We start from the raw sequence: 18,108 nt of genomic DNA on the forward strand, positions 1-18,108 counted from the left end.
CCTTGCATTACTGGTCTTCATAGGAAGCAATTTTTAGAGCAGAGTTGAGCCTTCACGTGGGCATGTCTCATAGACCACTGACTACATCAGCTCTGTTTTCCTTTTCCACTGTGTCAACTGCTTCCATTCCTGTTCAACACTGTCATTCTTCCCAAGAGTGGTCTGACATGTTAGCTGAGAACAGCTGCCAAAGTGAAAAGCTTCTTCCCTAATGGACTTTCAAAGCATTGTTCTAAGATAGAGATCTGGTTTACCATGAAAGTTAAACTGCCTCAGTATTCACTGGAGAGGAACTTGGGTTGGCGTGGGCTTTGTGTCATGTGCCTGGAGAGGCATGGTCTGCTGCACAGTGTCACTGTCACTGCTGTGGCTCCATACAGTACTAGTTACATGCATCTTCAAGGAAGAATAAAGTGAGAGTGTATCCTGTACTGTTCTACCTAGGTGGCAAGAAATCTGTTGTGGATTTCATGCTCAATAAAAAAAAAAAAAAAAAAGACAGGAAAAGCCACAAGATTTCTATGTATTGCAAGAGTACTCTGTTTAATTGGGGCTGTCCTTGTTACATGGTGCTGTTTTAAATGTGATTTGGCTCAAGTTAAGAAAATTCTCCTTATTTACATAAAACACAATAAAGTTACCAGTAAAATATTTACAACATAGACCAGCTGGGAGAGTCTGAAACAAACAAAAATCATATTTAATTTAATAATTAGAACCAAATAACAACTTACTTCTAGGACTGGGTTTGATGAAAATTTGAACTTCTCCCTCAGGCTCAGGCATTGCCCAGAATTTAAACTGAACCTTTTCTGGGATGTTCTGCAATGTTAATTTAACACATTCTTCCCAATATTCCTTTTTTTCAATTTCTGTGCTGTCTGGTCTAGCCACATTAGTATCCTATTGTTGCTGTTGTGCTATGATGCCTGTACTTGCCCAGCAGTTTCTGGCAGTGATAGCTATGCACGAAACCCCAATTATATCACTTTGCAAGACTTAGGGCATATCTTCTAAGCAAGGATTAAAATGGTAGTTTTACTCCACAGTACTGATATGATCCATTTTACGCTTCTGTAATGTCATTGCAGTGACCTAGATATTTGTTTAAAGTGTGACTAGAAGTAAAACTTGTTCAATAATATCCACGTATGGCTCTCTATCTACTCATCCTCACCTTCCTGCATTTCTCATTTGACACAACTAACTGTTAAACTTGTGAGCAACACTGATTTTTGTATTGGTCTTTACAGCGCTATCGACCAGGTTCAGGCTATACTTATCTGAAATAGCAATTTGTTCTAATGCACAACTATATTTGTATGACTACTGTGTTTTTCTCAGTGGCTTTGTTTTGGAAGATAAAGAAGTCCTGTTTAGATGCATTATTTCAAACAGATAAATGCTGTTTTATTACTTCCTGATCATATTAAGCAGGAAAAGTGTTTTATTCTGAGAAGACTATCAGAATCACATACTTTAATATTATATTCTATTGCTGTTCGGCTCAGATGTCATCTTTGCTGAGTCCCATTATTATAGAATCATAGAAACTCATTGTAGAACCACAGAAACATAGAATATTTGGGTTGACAGGAATCTTAAAGTTCATCAAGTTCCAAGCCTCCTGTCGTGGACAGGATGTAATTCTACCAGATGAGGTTGCCCAAAGCCACATCCAGCCTGGCACTGAATGCCTGCTGGGATGGGGCATCCACAGTTCCTCCAGGCAGCTTTTGTCAGTGCCTCACCATCCTCTTAGCAAGGACTTTCTTTCTAATGTTTAATCTGACTTTATGCTCTTTTAGTTTAACCCCCGTATTCAATACCCCTGATAAATAGTCCCTCACCACCTTTCTAGTAGGTCCTCTTAGACACTGGAAAGTCTGTTGTAAGGCTGCTTTTGGCTACTGAATATACTGCTACTGGCATCAGTCTACTGTCTCAGCATTAGGCATCATTTAATTTCCTTTCTCTGACCACCCTTAGAAAAGAGAGGTCCATTAAGACTTTCCCTGATACGCTTATGACTTACTATGTCTCATGATACTATCTGTAATTTTGGGATCAGACTTCAGTATGTCTTTGTTTTGTTTTATCTGTTTTGTTTCTCATATTTCTTCCATTGAAGAGAGGGAAAAATTCTTCCATGTGAATATCTGTGTAACTTTCTGTTTATTCTTCTTGTAATTTTCTCCTTAAAGCCTATTTCTGCAATAAGAACCACAAGTAAAGACACTTCCTCTCTAATACAGATTAGAGGTATAAATAATGATACTTTCATGATAACGCTGTCATCTATTTATTATTCTCTGTCATATTCCACATCAGAAAAAAGTTGTAATCAATAGTGGAGAGGAAAATGTCTCCTCACTTATCTTTTCTTGTTTGATATCTAAACAACATTGTTTCAATAAAAGCAGTAGCTGTAGCTAGTATGTAAGAAAAATATATAAAGGGAGAAAATTAGAAAAGCCAGAGCCCAGCTAGAACTGAACTTGGCCACTAAGGTAAAGGACAAATTAATATATAGCTGTAGCTAGGATAAATAAATATTTCTATAAATATGTCAACAGCAAGAGAAGGGCTAGGGAGAATCTCCATCCCTTGTTGGATGATGAGGGAATCTTGGTGACCAAGGATCAGGATAAGGCTGAGGTACTTAATGCCTTCTTTGCCTCAGTCTTTTATAGTAAGACTTGTTACTCTCTGGGAACACAGCCTCCTGTGCTGATACGTAGAGATGAGGAACAGAATAGGCCCTGCATAATCCACGATGAGATGGTTTTGGATCTGCTCTGAAAGCTGGATGCTCACATGTTCATGGGGCTGGATGGATTATACCCTAGAGTGCTGAGGGAGTTGTCAGCTGTGGTTGCCAAGCTACTCTCCAGCATCCTTCAGCAGTCCTGGGTAACTGGGGATGTCCCGGTGGACTGGAGACTGGCAAATGTGGCACCCATCTTCAAAAAGGGCCAGAAAGATGATCCTGGTAGCTACAGACCTATCAGTCTCACCTCGGTGCTGGGGAATGTTAAGGAATGGATAATCTCGGTAGCCATGATGGACCAGTTAAAGGTCAACCGGAGGATCAGGCCCAGTCAGCATGGGTTTACAAATGGTAGATCCTGTTTAACAAACCTGATTTAATTCTGTGACAAGGTGATCTGCTTAGTGAATGAAGGTAAGGCTGTTGATGTGGTCTACCTGGACTTCAGTAAAGCCTTTGACACTGTCCCCCACAGCATTGTCATGGAGAAGCTGTCTGCCCACGGTTTGGACGGGCACAAGCTCTACTGGGTGAAACACTGGCTGGATGGCCGGGCCCAAAGAGTTGTAGTCAGTGGAGTTAAATCCAGTTGCTGACTGGTCACAAGAAGTGTCCCCTAGGGCTCGATACTGGGGCTGCTTCTGTTTAACATCTTTATTAATGGTCTTGATGAGGGGACTGAGTGCACCCTTAGTAAGTTTGCAGACGATGCCAAGCTGGGAGGGAGTGTTGATCTGCCTGAGGGGAGAAAAGCACTACAGAGGGGCCTGGATAGACTGGATTGATGGGCCAAGGATAACTGTATGAGTTTTAACAGGGACAAGTGTTGGGTCCTGCATTTTGGTCACAACAACCCCAGGCAACCCTACTGGCTTGGGGAGGAGTGGCTGAAAAGCTGCCTGATGGAAAGGGACCTTGGTGAACTGATGGACAGTTGGCTGAATATTAGCCAGCAGTATGCCCAGGTGGCCAAGAAGACCAATGGCATCCTGGCTTGTATCAGGAATGGTGTGGTGAGCAGGACCAGGGAAGTAATCCTGCCCCTGTATTTGGCATTGGTGAGGCCTCACCTCGAGTACTGTGTTCAGTTTTGGGCACCTCAGTGCAGAAAGGACATTGAGGTGCTGGAGCAGGTCTAAAGAAAGGCAACAAGGCTTGTGAAGGGCTTGGAGAATATGCCTTACTCGGAGAGACTGTAGGAACTGGGGCTGTTTTAGTCTGGGGAAGAGGAGGCTAAAGGGAGACCTTATTGCTCTCTTTGAATATCTGAAAGGTACTTACAGCAAGAGCGGGGTTGGTCTCTTCTCACTAGTGACAGGTGACAGGATGAGGGGAAATGGCCTGAAGTTGCGCCAGGGTAAGTTTAGGTTGGATATCAGGAAACACTTCTTTACTGAAAGGGTTGTTTAGCACTGGGATAGGCTCCCCAGGGAGGTGGTTGAGTCACCATCTCTGGATATGTTTAAAAACCGTTTGGATGTCATGCTCAGGGACATGATATAGCAGAGGGTTGTTAGTTAGGGTAGTATGGTTAGGTTGTGGTTGGACTCAATGATCTTTAAGGTCTTTTCCAATGTGAGCAATTCTATGATTCCATGATTCTATGAAGCATGATTGAGGTAATTCTATACTGATACTGTAGGGAGTAGCAGCAGGGGATAACATCAACACTTCTTTGGTGTGAAAAACAGAAAATAATATGGTGAGTTTGGAAGAAAATTGTCAGTGGTAAATGTCTGTGTGTATCTGCGTGGTATTTATGACCGTGGGGTAAATATGTTTTTACATCTTGCACATATTAGCATAATATTAATTTAAGAAAATGGAGTTTGGGTTTGCAGTGTAGTATGCTGTATTTTGTGGTACATCCATGCCTTGTTGGAGCTACAGTTAGTTTGAAGACTAATTCTACCATTTTCTCCTTGTATTTTAATTATTCTGAACCTTTGCAACGCTTCCAGAGACTAGGTAGTAGCTATGAGAAATGTATATTTCCCTCTTCCCCAGCACAATCCTTTTTTTTTAGAGTTTATATAAAGTGATGACAAAGAATATAATAAGAAGAAACTGTGACTGGCTGAGATTTCCCCACTGTAAATAGCGCAGGGTCAGTCTATCATTTAATAGCTACCACACTTACTTTAAAATGAGCGTAAGAAAATACATATGAAATGAATACCATTATTATTAAACTGTCAACTGCCCAAAGTTTTGCATTAAATAGAACAAACTTAATTACTGGTTAATTTATATTTCTGTTGCTGATAGCTGAAATTTGTAAACGTTCTTGGGCAGTATCCACTAGCCAACAGATATTAAGGCAGAGAACATTTTGAAGAGTGGGGTAATGAAGAGATTTATTCACTGTGTCATTATTCTTTTAAGGACCATGGAAAAATTTAATAATCGTCTGTGAAAATCACGTGGTGTTTTTTCTGTGCACATTACCAAACATCCAAAGGATATGGATATTGACCTTTGTGTGTTGTAACTGCCCAAGTCAGTCATGCTTCCTGCAATCAGTGTGTGATTGAGGCTTGAGTCAGACTCAGACAGCATCTCTCTGTAATATCAACTTGCTATAATTTCCTGGGTGAGTTTATGCTGAAAAATTCACACCTGGGCTGCTTTAGTCATAGAATCATAGAAAGGCCTGGGTTGGAAAAGACCATACAGGTCTTGGGGACTTTTAATAGGATCTCTACACATTCACTACTGGCTTCAGCTTGAGCCTGCTCGTACTGAATGTAGACTTAAGCTGCATCTGACTGTCTACTGTTTTTACTGTTTTAATATAAATTTAGTCATGGACTTCACAGAATTAGGGAAAATACTGCTGTAAGAGATCTTGGAAGAGTGACGGTCCATCCTCCTGCCTATGGTAGAATCAACAACCTAAGCCATTCCTGATGACTGTTATGCGCTTAAAATTCTGAAAGGAAGTTGCAAAATTTTCCAAATTAATTTTCTTCAGAACCATTAATATTAGGAATTTTTTTTTTCAAATAAACTTTAATTTCTCTTGCTTCTGTTTGATCATTTTGTTCATAAATTCTGTGTATGAAAATAGGGAGCCTTTCCTATCTGCAAAATATTTTCATATCCATGTGTATTATAGTAGTTACCATGTCATCCATTAAGCACTGAGCATTCCTCAAAATAAGAGTAACCCAATTGGATTGATATCAAAATCAACACTACAGGTTTTAAATGGTTTCTACAGACTTGAGGAACAAATCTAGTTGTTCTGGAAAGTGAATGGCTTCCTCCAAAATTGGATTCTACCTCAAAATCGGATGATGCCTATATATACTACGAGGTCTGTCAGTGTTGTCATGCGATGGTCATAAGCATTGTGGCTTTTGGAAGAGTTTGGCCTTTAGGATTAGCAGTCTAGGATTATTTTGCAGAATTTGTTACTGCATACCTATTTCACAGCAGTTTAATCTACAAGGGCTGCTTCGAAAGTGATACATTTTATATTATGATGTTGACCAACAATGTCAGAGGTGGATGTTGATAGTATGGCAGTAGAGGCTGAATTTTCTCACCAATATCCTGTTATATTCTGTTGCCATATGACAGATGGTAGCAGAGGGGAAGTTTGACAGAATAGTATCTGACATGGAAGTGTACATGAAGCAAAGTTGTGTCCCTGAATTCCTCAAGTAGGAAAAATAGCACCCAATGACATCCATTAACAATTGCAGAACATTTATAGAGTCTGAATAGTGGATGTGAGCACAGTGAGGCAGTGGATAATGCATTTCAGTAGTAGTGACAGCAACAGTGGGTCTCCTCCACTCATGAGGATTTTTAGGAGTGTAGCCTGCAGGCTCTTGCTCAACACTGAGGAAAATGTATAGCTAGTGATGGCAACTGTGCTGTAAAATAGTGTTTTGCAGCTGAGATTTTGCTCTATCAAATACTGTTGTTGTGCTCTTTGTATCATCTGTAGTTTCCGTAGAAATAAATAGGAGGCATTACTTTTGAAGTGACCTATGTATTATTCTGTGCAAAAATGTTTCATTATTTCAATATTATGAAATATTTCATAATATTTCATTATTATTGCAGATTCAGGTGTAGACCAGTGTTTGGCCTTTTCTCAGATTTCTCTGAGGACTGTTATCAGAGTAAAGAGGTTATTTTAGCAATTAGCAAAACACATTCATCATCCAAAAAAAAAAAAAAAAAGTCATATAACGTTATTTAAATCAAGTCAGAGTAGTTTGGATGGGGAAATAGTACATCTGGGTCTTGAATGAATGGCTACACTGAAGCCCACAGAAGCCACACACAAGCATATGTATTTATTCAAGTGTATGGATTAGTATTTTGCTTTAGAGTTGTCACTGTATGGAATTTCTTTAAAAGTTCTGGTAGGGAATTTCAGGAGTCCAAATTCTCCTCATTTAAACTACTATAACCTAAAGATCACTGTTCCCTAATCACTTGCTTGAGGTTTAGTCATTGTTTCTTTATTTTTCCTTTCACAGTGGCATATTTTCTTTACATTACTGGTTTGAGCAAAGGACACAGCATGTGTTTTTTTCTGGGATTAGTGGGATTTCTGGGATTAGAAAAGACATCAGCCAGATATGTGAGATTTACTGTGCTTCATTGCAAAATGCCAGTCCCAGACAATTAATCCCAAAACATAGTCTGAGAAAGCTCCCATATAGTTAAAAATGAGGTTCAAATATTTTGAGTGGGTAGACATAGCTGTAAATCTTAACCTGATAGGTACAAAACAAAATAATTTTTCATATTCCATTTCTTGTTCATACTGTGATGGGAAAATAACTTTGCATGTGTTTTTCTGTTATTTGTGGTTGCGCTGAAATGGTTTCAGTTAATTAGGGCAACAAAGCTGGTGAAGGGTCTGGAGAACAAGTTTTATGAGGAGCGGCTGAGGGAGCTGGGATTGCTTAGTCTGGAGAAGAGCAGGCTCAGGGGAGACCTTACACTCTCTGCAATGATTTAAAAGGAGGTTGTAGTGAGATGGAGGTCAGCCTCTTCTCCCAGGTAACTAGTGACAAGATGAGGGGGAATGGCCTTAAGTTGCACCAGTGGAGGCTCAGGTTGGATATCAGGAAAAACTTATTCTCTGAGGGAGAGGTGAAGCATTGGATTGGGCTACCCAGGGCGGTGGTGAAGTCACTGATGCTGGAGATGTTCAAGAAATGCACTGATGTGCCACTTAGGAACAAGATTTAGTGGGCAATAAGTGGTGGTGATGGGTTGATGGATGAACTAGATGATTTCAGACATCTTTTCCAACCTTAATTATTCTGTAATAATCATACATGGACTAACTGTAGCAGAACATGTCTTTGTGTTGTTGTATTCTCACTCGAACTGAATAGGAAATTATGAGGATGAATCTTGCCACACAGTCTAATTTAAGAGAGTAAAACATGACAGTTCAAAATAGGTACTGTCTTCCTGTGTTAGTTTCAAGATCAGTCCTTGAAGCAGCCATGACTGATTGTGTGAACGCAGATAATCAGTTTCAGCAGGGGCATCAATTACAAATGTTGACTCACTAACCTCTAGAGAACTATATAACCTGAAATGCCTTGAATGAAGTCTTACATAAAACGCAACTATTTTTCCTTCTCCAAAGTTTATTTTAAAAGTGTAAGTACTACTTCTTCTTCTTAAAACCCATCATTCTTTCATCAGAAGTCCTTGCTTTAAGATCATTATTTTTTTCACTGTATAAACTAGGTGGATCTGGATACTTATGGGAAGAATCTAAAGCATTTGGTTGTTATTAGTGTGGAGATAACTGACTTACACATGCAAAGAATTAAAGAAACTTTATAAATGTCCTAGTGATTTTTGTTTTGTTTCAGAGCTATATAGCACCAAACCACATCCTGTAGTACAACATATCTTTTCCCTTTTTATATATATGTTGCAGTATCAATTCAGGTTAATAAAACAAAGACAATAGTCTTATTCTCTATTCCCCATATTTTATTATTTTTATTGAAATATACCATGCTATACATTGTTGCTCAGTGATTCTTGTTTTTCTTTTCTTTTTTAAATCTCTCCTCCTCAGAGTCTGTCTGACAGAGAACAGAGGATATGGTCAAGGAACTGTGAGACTCTAGAAAAAAGGTTAGCATTTTGCTCCCACCACCAGTGGGTATTACAGTATGCTAATCATGCAGGAATCATTTCCTTCAAGGACGTTTTGTTCTGGTTTATTCTAAGAAATTTATGTCAGACATGGTTCCTGATGGACTTAGGAAAAGTGATGTTTTCCATGATTTTGGCCTCTGAGCAGCATAGTATTTTGAGTACTATGATAATATTTATGCAAAAATCCCCCCCTCATCATATAAACTAGGTAATTCTGTCAAGAGAACCACATTTGTACCCTAAATGTTCTTTAAGTAGTCATCTAGTACTGCATTTGCCCAGGCTAACATTGAATGTTCACTGTAGGTGGTCCACTATATCTTGTCAGTTTTAATTACTGATTACAAATTTTTAACAACAGAAACTCACTTTTATTATGGTCATTAAGTTTTGCTGATCACCTGAAACTACATTTAAAATCGGAAGTTCTTTTTTCCCTTTCTAGAGACCCTCATTTGTGAAGAAGCAAGCTGGATATAAAGTACCATGAAATGTAATGTTAGCTGTCAGTTAGAATGTTGTGTCTCGAATTACTTTCTGGTTTTAAAAGAGTTGGCTTTATTTAAAGACAGGAAATACAGTCTGACCACTTCGTATTTTATGGGAAAGCTATTTTTTTTTTGTTAACAGCTAATATTTAAATAACAGATTAAGATTGAAGTGCTGGTTAAACATTGACTTAAATAACTTAGAAAAGATTCCAACAACACCAGCCTTTATAGAGGTTAAACATTCTCAAAAAGAAACATTAAGCAAGGCTCTCCTTTGTACCAAAATACAGTTTCCAAATAATAAAAATAAAAATGACTTTTTCACAACAAGAAATATTGAAGATAAAACTGCATCATCAATATAATCTCATAGTTATCACTTAAAAGTATTTAGAACAAAATAATATTATACTACTTTTGTTTCTTACTACAGACACTGCAAAGGCTTATTTATTTATTTAGTGGAATACAATGTGAAGACAGTGGTACAAATTATTTGTTGTATTGCTTTCTATTTATCTGCTCTAACAAAATGAATCTCAATATGGTTACATTGGTGAGCTATCCAGAGCTCTATAAAATTACAGAGTAAAGCAAAACATAAAACAAACCTTATGTACTTTTAATTGAACAGACTTCATATTATGCTTAATTTTGTTATACTGCAGTTGCTCAAGTTAAGCCATGGGACTAGTAACACTTAATGAAAATGTGCTGGATATTATGCATTTGGAGCCTTCAGTGACTATGGTGGATATGAAAGGCATGCTAAAGCTGGATACCAGCACAGCTTTTTTGTTGGCTCTCATATATAATATACATGTGAGTAATAATCTCTGATAAATGCATGAGCATGATTTTGGATTCCCTATTCCTCAGTCCTTATTTAGGTATTGCTCTGACTCTTTTTCTGTGACTCTTCAAGCTCTTAACAAGGACAAACATGCTGAAAGGTTGTATTAATTGAATAAGGAGTGCAGGACTGTGTTGCTCTCTCATCTTTCAGAGACCAAATTTAATACCTGAAAATTTCATACTATTTAATTTTAAGAATGGTATTATCAGTGATTTTAACAGGACTGTCCACATCTCGGTTCCAGCCCAGTGCTTACTGCAAAATTTCTTACTGATTGCAATGCATTTGTTATTAAATCCACACTGAAATCAAAGTCAGATGAATATACATGCAGATGCATTTATACCCAAGTACAGAGGTGGCCCCTGCTCTCAGTTTAAAAATAGCAGAGAGTCCCTTTGAAGCAAGTATTTCATGAAGTTTGTTTTTGAGTGCTAACAAGTAAGAAAACCTCTCAAACATAAAGACACACAGTACCATTAATCCAAGCACTGCATGTTTGGTCTTTTGCTTAAGTGCAAGAGAGTTAGGAAAAAAAAACAACGGATTATACACATTAAATTCTGTCTTTAAAGCCTTGTCCATCACCTATTCTAACAGTACTTACAAGGTTCTGATATTTTAACGTATCAACCCTGTGTGAAGTACTGAGAAAAAGGGAAAACAACAAAAAAGCAAATGAGGAAAACGTTTCAAATAATAAAAAAAGATATTTAACATCCTATTAAATAAATAACTTAGAGAGAAATAAAAAGGAGTGAAGTTAGAACATACAAGCAAACCATAGTATTCGTTTTGTTAGAACAGTTTGATACTGCTTTGCTTATATTCCTTAATCCTATCCATTCTTCCACAAGGCTTCTCCAGAAGCATCTTTATTTGTGCATATGACCCAAGTGCTTCCAGTAAATACTTGCATGTCTAACTGTTCATAGGCTTGAATGAGCAATTCAGGTCTTTGATATGAGTTAGTATTCCATAAATAACTTTCCCCACGAAGATCATTCATTAGATTGTCTCACATTCCTTAAGTTCTGTTGCAGAGAGAAAAAAATGTTCATACTGGCAATGACTTATATCCCCTTTGATTCAGCTTCTATCTTGCTCTTAAGATAGAACACTGAACTAAATAAAAGTATTTCATTTGCCAGCAATGAATACAAAAACTTCAGAGGCTTCCCCTGCTCTTTTCAAACAAGCAGATGTCTGCACTATTTCTTTGCAATTATTCTTCAAGAAGACTACCAATTCTTAGTGACATAAGAGCCTTTGGTTCAACTGCATTGATAAAATAGTTCCTTCATCTATGACATTACTACCATTGGAAGAAAGTGAGCTGAAGTGTTTTTCCTTCTTGTTTTTTGTCCCCTCTTTGTGGCTCCCCTTCCATTCAGAGCAACAAACATTTGCCTTCCATTGTGCTTCCAATTTAAGGATGCATATGTATTGTATCCATTTTCTTCTATTCTTTCCTTCAATTTGCAATCACTATTAAACTCCTTCTGTTGAAAGAATAAAACAGATACACCATTTCAGAACAGACATAACAGTTCACTGTGTACGTACCATTGACATCAATAGCACTTAGATTGCAAAAAGTGGAAAAAAGATCAGTTGTGCATAATTATAGCAATAAAATGACATAATTCACCTAGAATTGAAATGCAACTGGAATGCAGTGGGATATAACAATATTTAATCAAATTCTCAGTCATAAACTCAAAGTATGAGGTAGCAATCTTGGAATTATTCATCATACTCCAGTTCTAATAAATACAACCCTTAAATATCTTGAACCAGATTACTGATACCATGTGTTAAACAAACACACGTTGCTTAGGCTTACTTCTTATTGAAAGTGAGATCCTTTGCACCACACTGGCGATGAAAAGTGCTTTTTTAAAGAGTATGAATCACTGTTACACTGTTACAGTGGATGCATGGCCCATTTACTTTGCTGAATTGAAGAAGGGCTTAGTCTAAAAAAGATTCATTTACTAGCCTTTATGATCCATATACAACCCTATGTCTTATTGAGAAGATATTCAAGTAAACTTGAGAGTAATTTTAGTAATTTTGGGTAGAATAGTAAGAACTAATATTTTCTATTTTTACAGGAGATCTAGTTGCTATTTAACTAGAAAGGATAAAAAATACAGGTAACATGTAGAGGGAGACAGCTTTTTTTTTCCTAGAATGTTAAATCAACTTTTACTTGTAACCGCTTCTCCAAGGAAAAGAGAAGAGTGTTTTGTTTTTTACAGACGAGCAGTTATTAATTATAAATAAGTTAGATCACATAATTACTTATATTCTCAACAGAAATCTTTTGAAAGTGGAATATTCACAACATAATTAAACTGCAACCAAAAATTGGCCTTTTGTTTCTTCTGCATTTCAGATAACAAGATGCTCTTTCACAGCTGAAACAGAAACGTGTCAGAATCTCAGAGCACGATATATTAATTACATGTGGTATTAGGTTATTTATGAACTGGATGAGAAATATGTCTGAATAATGAAATATTTTTTATGATACAGATGAGAATTTCAGAGATTATTTAATTATGATGGAAATCCATCATATGCAGCTAAAAATACAGAAAGTATCTGTGTTAATAAAATGGACACTGTTTGGCTGACTTGTATTGTTTTAAGTGAAATAGGGTAGAGAATAAGAATAATCAAAAATACATATTTCCAATGCTATTAATTTAAATTAAAAAAAGTTAAACAAGCTAATGTTCAGTGCTTTGATACAGTAGGCATTTTCTGGTCTATCATTAATGTCTTCCTTAGTTGCTGTTCAGACCACAGAGCACACATATTTTCTTAACAGAATTGAGCACACTCAAATCCAGTTTGTCTCCCAAAATGTTTTTCAATTTTCAAATGAGTAGTTTTAGTTAAACAACCATTAATACTGTTTGTATTCATAAACCTACGTAGATTGTTCAGCTTTTACTGACTATCAATCACATTTCAAATCCACAATATTTTTTCCAACTTGCCAGAATGTTGTTTTGTTAAATAAATCAAATAACTCATCTTTCTTGTCTCCCTTGTTCTAACCAGTTAGTCAGATGCCAACATATCTGATAAACAGAGAAAACTGATAAAACAAAGAAACAGAGTCTTGACTTGTTTTCTTAGATGCAGAACCACACTGCAATCCAAATTTTATTTCTTCTCTTAGACAATACGGAGAGCAGAGAATGCTAAGAAGTGGCCAAGTATTATTGGCAGGGGTCTGAGTGTGAGCCCAGAATTGCTTTGCTCATTTCAAATGAGTTTTGGTATAGCCCTGCACCAGTGTCTATTATGCACATGCTTAACAGTGTTTTTAAAATTTTTATTGGTTCCGTTTTTCATATCCATCTGCAAGCTGCCACACTGTAGTAATATGAGTCTAACTACAAGTCTTGGGAGGATGTGAAAAATAATAACAGAAGCATTCTTGAAATCTCTGAAGTATTATGGAATACGTTTTGATAAGTCATTATGTTGTGATTTTATGATGTGAATATTGAAAAATTATCTCAGTTGGAATTAAAAAAAAAGGCTTTCCACATTCGTATCCTCCTGTCGGCACTACTTCTAATACACTGTGAATTACCGAATCTTTTGGCAGCAGTTTCCACCTATGGTACACAAAAGTTGCTCTGTTTTTTTTTTTTGTGTGTGTGTGCATGTATATGGTTAGCAGGAATTTTCACCACACCAGCAGTGGCTAACAACTTGAGTAGGAAAACTTGTCGGAGGTTTTTGGGATAGATCATCTCAGATGACTGTGTTAAACATAGTTAAGTGAGACACACAGATTTACAATGGTGATTTATACTAGCACCTTTTCATATGTCCAGAAGCATACCTGTGATCAGCGTAGCAGTGGAGCTTTACTGACATAAGGTAACTTTGTCAGCGGCTCAGTGTACCTTTACATCTATCAGTGGTGCAGGACTGACCACTGATCATCTAGTACTTCTGACTAGTGTAATCTTTCGAATTGAAATCCACATTTATAGGAGCTAAAGAATAATTTCTCTTTTCAGGCCTTTCCATTCTTAACACAGTTCTTCAACACTACCCGGGAGTTGAGGAGGTCAGAGGTAACTTTATGAACCAGGACTGACTAGAAACAGAGTGGATGAAGGAAGACAGTTTGCATGATTTTTGTGAACTAAAGCTTCTTTACACAGTAAGCCCACAATGGACTTACACGGTGAACAGTTCAGGCCCCCCTGAGCCTCAGCTGATGCTCTTGCTAGTCTCAGGCCAGCATTACTTCACTATTTTCAGCAGAGACAGACTTAGCTACATTGCTCTCTTTAAAGCCTATGGATATTTTTAATACCGATCAATCTGAAGTTACCTACTCATTATCTTTGTACGTGACTTGTATAAGGCAAACAATATCTAATAACAGAACAATCTGGGGTCTGTGACATTGTGTGGATGTGTGAGAATAAACTAGAGTTTATTAGTCAGAATTATAGATCATATTGCTTCCTGCTAAATATATTTGGGTAGTAATTTTTTTTCTAATGAAAAGATCAGTTAACCCAGACTTACACAAATGCAAATTGATGGACTATTTTCAAATGACAACCAAATTCTTCTCAGTCAAAATCTCTGTCTCCTTGTACTGTCTATAAACTTGCGTATCAACTGGTATAGTCAATATATAGCTGACTGCCCTAGAAATCTTCTCAGCATTCATAGACAATTTGGTGTGCCTGCTCCATCAGCTGAAGTTTTACAAGATATTTGTTATCATTTATATTTACAAGATTTTATATTTATATTTATTTATCATATATATATTTATATTTACAAGATTTACATGTTATCCCTTCAGAATAATATGATCTCATAAATGTGACTGTACTACAGAAAAACAAGGAAATCTAGTCTTAACAATTATATTTTGTAGATCCTTCTCCAGCAGCCATTAGTTAGTAAGAAATGTGACTGAAGCAGTGCGCATGATAAATGCCTGGAAAAGGGAGCTTATGCCAGCTCCCTGCCAGAGGATGAAATTTTAATGAACAGCTTTATTTAGTTGTAATACATGGGCAAATAGAGTTTTCAGTAGGTAAGAGGGGGAGGAATGCTGACTACTGCTATCTGTTGAGAAGGTAAAAAAAAGTACTTACAGAGCCGTAGACTTTTCCTTTCTTGTTCATAGCTAAATAATAGTTGCTTTTGATGGACTTAACTGCCACAACTCCAATTTCTACAGATGTTATCTCCAATATGCCTAAAAATAGAAATTGAAATATATAATCACTTCATTAGAGAATTTTCTCACAACAGAAAAATAGCAAAAAACTTGAACAATATTCCACCTCTAGTATTCAGCACCATCTGACCAATAGACTTCAGGAATACTCTTTTCCAAACCATTGCAAAAACATATACAAATATTGTTTCAATTAACATGTTTCCTTTGCTAGCCCTGCATTTTAAATCCCATAAATACTGAAACAGCTCCACTCTTCTTAGCATAGATTAAGATTTATCAGAAGAGACATCTGAACCACAGCATTAAATTAAATCTATAGCATATGTCAATAGAATGTTAGATTTATCCCAATCTACAAAACCAGTGGTAAACTATTTATTCCTTGTAGGACATTTAGATAAACTAAATCTCTTGGCTACACTGAGCTGATAAATTCATTTTTTGGCAAGCGTGTTGACATCTTGGGATATAGTAAGACTAACCCTAATGGCCACATTATCTTCTTTGCCTTTCAGATATCAGAAACATTTTACTCTGTTTGTAATAAATATGATTAAGCTTTGTTTCTTTAAAACAAACTATTTCTGGGATACTGGATGACTCAAGGGGCCAGCGATGGGAGACAGAGCTTTTCATCTCTGTATTTTCTGTCTGTATTTTCTGCATATTGAGTTGGGACTGGTAGAAGTTAGTACCACTTACATAGAGAATGACTTCAGAGGTCTTTTTTCAACTATTATTAGAGCAACTGGATAGCTATATCGTTTCAATACATATACTTTCACATAGAACAAATACTGGTCTAACCATATAACTTCTAAATGTTTTTTTCAGGTAGCATCCAGGCTCCAGAATTTCTACTGATGTTGAAGTACTAGTAGTCAGAATTCAAGACCATTTAACTCAGTGCTCACAAAGAGGCTACCACCGGGGAAATTTCAGGAAGTACAAAAGTAATGAGAAATCTTAGAGGAAAATGTCCTAGACAGAGCCAATAAAGAGTATGACCAATTGGTCATCTGGAACAACACTGATGAGTTAGCTCACTTCAAAAAATGAATCTGCAACAATTTCCTCCTAACTATGTCCAATGCATTTGATCTGAGCAGAGAACTAGAAAATTCATATGTTTTTTCATTTACTTAAAAATTCCTTATGCCATCCACACATCAACAGTATAGCTGGCTATTCAGCACTTTTATCTGGAAATGCCCTGAAAACAATGTCGTCTATGCAGACTGTGAAAGCATGTGGACTTTAGTAAGCATCAAAAGCTCTTTCACTGCATTTTTTTTTTTTAAATGAGAAATCAGTATGAAAAATCAGCTCTCCTAAGGATGGAGCTGATATATATACTAAAAAATCTTCACCTATGCTGTGATAGTCCTGAATATCCACTAACTTTCTTACAGCTATATGAGAACAGTTCTGTACAAATCCTCTCTTGAGCTTGAAATTCAGAGGATTTGAATGAACAGTGAAGACACAGTTACACATGGCACTGCAATTCTGCTACCTGTGAAGGAGCAGGAAAAACAGTTTCCAAACTCAGAGGTATCCAATTCAGTAGCAGCAAAAGCCTCTCTGATATCTGGAGCTGCCTCACTACTGCCAAGTGGAAAAAGATAATGCCAGTCAGATAAAAGAAAACTCTAAACAAAACTTCCGTAAGTTATGTCTATGTAATGTTAGCTTGGAATTAGCACAAGGTCCTTAGATGGAAATAAGATGAACTTTGAATTAGTGGAGTAATCTAGGAAGATCCAGAAAATGCGCAGGTAGAGTCAGCTAAGATCCATGTCCTACTTTTGAAGCTAACTTTAGAGTTGCAAAAGACCTCTGTATCATTTTCCACATGTAAAATGAAGAGAGTTACACTCTTTAATCTCAAGAAAAGTTGTGAGGGCTCCTTAAGGTCTAGAGAGCTAGCTCATAACAAACGGATCTGTGAGCCCATACCAGCCAAGGTGTATTGTGACTTTTTACTTAATAACGTTGTGCATTTTAACAATAATGAAAAAACTAAGTATCTTGATTTTCTTCTACAGAACTAATACAGACCAGTGGTCCTCAATATTTCTCTCCTGTTGGTTATCCCCTGAAGTAATTGTGCTCTAAAATCAAGCAGATTTAAGTAGAATGCTTTAGGTTATGTGGGTGACAAGCCATTAAAGTGTTGTGAACACTGATACAGCACTGTTCTCTTTTTGTGTAGTTAACATGTTTTTAGGACTTTTCCATGCCAAAAAAGGATGAGAAGAATTTAGTTAGAAGAATGTTAGTGCAGAAATTCATATCTGTGCACCTGAATTGTCTCATCAGTAAAACTAGACTGGTTCCATCTCTAACAACACTAGTAACAACAAAAAGAAAATCTGATAGTGGAAAAACTTGCCATTATTATTTGTTATATGTTGAAATGTATTAAACTAAATTATAGTTTGTCACATTGTCCTTGTAACAATCACACCATACTGGATTAACAGACTATTACACATGTGAAATTTCTGAGAGCAGCTGGAGAAAAACAGTGTTTAAATGTGAAACTTGTATTGAACTAATGAATTTTAACAATTTTGCACTTGAATAA

At 36.8% G+C, this 18,108-nt stretch overlaps 1 protein-coding gene across 3 annotated transcripts in view; it reads right to left on the bottom strand.

Moving 5' to 3' along the window:
* Positions 1–8,734: 8,734 nt before the first annotated feature.
* The window catches only part of FGF10 (fibroblast growth factor 10), a 61,871-nt gene continuing 52,497 nt past the window's right edge, over positions 8,735–18,108 (bottom strand). For 2 of the 3 annotated variants that reach the window (XM_040655360.2, XM_046905204.1), the window contains exons 4-5: positions 15,430–15,533; positions 8,735–11,775 (exon numbers count right to left, since the gene is read on the bottom strand). In XM_040655360.2, the coding sequence (XP_040511294.1) occupies positions 11,578–11,775; positions 15,430–15,533 (302 nt within the window). In that variant the 3' untranslated portion in view covers positions 8,735–11,577. The remainder of the gene's footprint in view (positions 11,776–15,429; positions 15,534–18,108) is intronic. The other variant, NM_204696.2, reaches the window with a different exon arrangement.

Source organism: Gallus gallus, chromosome Z (assembly GCF_016699485.2).
Source record: "Gallus gallus isolate bGalGal1 chromosome Z, bGalGal1.mat.broiler.GRCg7b, whole genome shotgun sequence".
In the NCBI taxonomy this organism is placed as follows: domain Eukaryota; kingdom Metazoa; phylum Chordata; class Aves; order Galliformes; family Phasianidae; genus Gallus; species Gallus gallus.